Genomic DNA, 2,688 nt, shown 5'->3' with positions numbered 1-2,688 from the left:
CCCTCTGGCAACGTGTGAGACAAGCTGCTTGGTCACCCTGCGTGAAAGAAGCCCTGTGGGGAAGAGCCCTGGGCACGCACGCAGTGAGCAGTCATCCTGAAGAAGGCAGCATTCGACACGATGGTCGCGTGAAAGACCCCACATCCAGCTCCATTGCTGCCGGCTCCAGCCTCCACCTCGGTCCTGAGCATGAGCACTGAACCCCTTCTCAGCTGCCCTCTGCAGACACAGACCCCTCCTGGGCTGGCAGCTGGAAAAGCAAAACATCCTTACACCCAGCTTGGGTCCGAGAGGAGCAGGAGGGCGAACAGGGACTCTGCCGACCCCGACCACAGTCACCGAGCTAGAGGCAGGCACGTTCCCTGGGTTCACCACTCAGCTGGACACGAACTCCCCAACATGCCAGAGCCCAGCCGACTCCTGCAAGGAGACCCTGCCCAGTGCTCCCCATGCTGCGACCATCCCAAACAGTATACTGCAAAAGGCTTGTTCACTGCTGCGCGGTCTGTCCCGTCGCAGGGACGCAGACCCCTCGGATCCCCAGCTCCCCCACGTCACAGCGTGTCTTGGCTGCAGGTGCCACGCAACTCTTTCACCAGGAGCTGGTACCTTCCAGCTGAGCAAGTCCAGACACTCTGTAGGTGTCTTTGGGTCTCCCAGCCCATCACAGACACACGTACACTGTGCTTCGGGGGGGGCAGGGCAGAAGGGAAGAGGGGTGAAACAGGGATGAATGAAAACTATGAATTCCAGTGTCCAGGACTAGCCCAGACAGCCTGAGCCAGCAGTTGTCCAGCAGTGTAGCAGGAAGAATAAAAGCCTGAGGGCTGGTCAGCGGTGCCTGTCCCCAGCGTCGCAGCAAGACCCTTCTCAGGACTCGCAGCGCACTGAGATGCTCCAAGCAGCAGAGCTCTGCTGTGAGTCTCTTGCCCAGAGGGGGCACACAGAAGTCTCCAAATCTTTTAATAAAGGCAGAGGAGCAGCCCACCTTAGACATTATTGTATTGCAACCTCCTCGCACATACATCCTTGATTATCCTTGGTTTCACCTCTCCACTGCCTCTCTGCACTGGTGCATAGCACATGCACCCTCAGGCCCCGCTGTGAGAAGAACATTTGGTTCAGGAGGTCTTCAAGGGGCAGCAGAGCTATCTTAGCAACATGCCTGCTCCTGCAGGAAGCTGGCAGCAAAAAAAAAAAAACAAAAACTGTCAGTGAGTTTCCAGAGAGGAGCTACAGCCTGAAAGAGCCCAGGCTCCAGCATGTCAGTGTCAGAGGGGACAGACACCTCTTCCTGCTCCCAACTCCCCACTCGCCTGCTGCCAGCAAGTACCTTGCCTGTGCTGGGAGGGACGACCCGTGTCCTCTCTGCGCACAGCCTGCCCTAAGCAGCAGCAGAGCTCACCATCCCTGCACAAAACTGCTTTCTCTGTTCGCAATCTGCTCCCGCCGTACCCTGGTGTCAGTGTTCTGGCAGAGACCAAGCAGGGCTTGGAGCAGACATCAAAACTGCTCCTTCGCTAGAGAAAGGGGTGGGGGTCTCTTGCCCCTTTGCTCTGCAGACACAGAGCAACTCTGGGAAACTGCACGAAGCTAGAAGCCCGCAATTTTAACTGACAGATCAAAACTGCTACTGGGCTGAGTGAGTCTCTTTAGCTGCCTTGACAAACCCCTCGCTTCCTTCCTCCCGTCACCTGGCCTTTCGATACCCCCCTCCCTAACCTGTCAGGGCAAACAGCAGATTCCTGGCCCCCAAAGTTGTCCTCTCTTGGGCAGACTGTGTCTTCTGCTGACTGCACATGGATTTGACTGCCCTGTGTCATCTCTTCCCCCACCCCTCTGCCCCAAATGCAAACAGCACTCGCTGCCACAAGCACAGGCATCTGGATACAGGGCTGCTTGCCCAAGTGCCACTGACCTTTTTCTTCCGCCTGCGCTTGCGGTTGGATTCCTCCTTCTCCTTCTGCTCCTGCAGAGCCTGAGCCTCAATATCTTTGATTTTCTTCAGCTGCTTAGCTGCTTGAGCCATGGCTGGTCAGACTGCAGTTCCCTCTGGAGCTCACACCTGCACTTTCCACGCAGCGCCCTCTGATTCCTGGCCAAGAAAGTCCCTTCCCCTAGCTCAAATGCTCTCGACCCAGATGAGAGTGAAACCAGCAATGAGAGGAAAAAATGGAAAGCAGTCAGCAAGCCCCAAAGGGCAGCCGATGTCTCCAGCCAATTGCTAGATGGAGTCTGGGACACCTTTACAAAGCAGTAATAATCCTAAATCCAGCTGTTCCAGAGGTTCTGTGCACCACTGCAGCAGCCCCTGACTGCACTGGCACATCATGCAGAATCCTCCTTGTGGGACAGGATGCCGGGCTGGTGCTGTGCTCTCCCTCCCTGTCTCTCCTGCAGCACGAGAAGAGATGCAGGCAGTCAGCCACAGGAAGGAAAATAACTCTCAGCAATTAATGCAAGATGACAGTAGAGAAGCAGTGAAAAAGGAGGCTGATGCATTTCATCCCGGCTTCTGGGTTCTCTGTAGCAATGGATAAAGAGCAGTACCCTGCATGTAGTCAGGCAGTGGCTTTACCACTGCAGTGCTGCCGAGGCAGGCACATATTCCAGTCTCTCCAATTTTCTTCCTCTCAGTCACTCTCCGTGCAGCAGCCGCATCACTCGCTCACTCTCTGGGTTATGATT

At 55.8% G+C, this 2,688-nt stretch overlaps 1 protein-coding gene across 1 annotated transcript in view; it reads right to left on the bottom strand.

Moving 5' to 3' along the window:
- Window positions 1–2,029, bottom strand: part of LOC104471421 (ankyrin-1-like) — a gene marked incomplete at its 3' end in the record, with an annotated part of 37,279 nt that extends 35,250 nt beyond the window's left edge. The window contains 1 exon segment of the mRNA XM_010086760.1: window positions 1,919–2,029. Coding sequence (XP_010085062.1) covers window positions 1,919–2,029 — 111 coding nt within the window.
- Between the last annotated feature and the right edge of the window lie 659 nt (window positions 2,030–2,688).

This window comes from Pterocles gutturalis, unplaced genomic scaffold, assembly GCF_000699245.1.
Source record: "Pterocles gutturalis isolate BGI_N339 unplaced genomic scaffold, ASM69924v1 scaffold21146, whole genome shotgun sequence".
NCBI classification, from domain to species: Eukaryota; Metazoa; Chordata; class Aves; order Pterocliformes; family Pteroclidae; genus Pterocles; species Pterocles gutturalis.
This window is presented reverse-complemented; position numbering and strand designations above follow the sequence as displayed.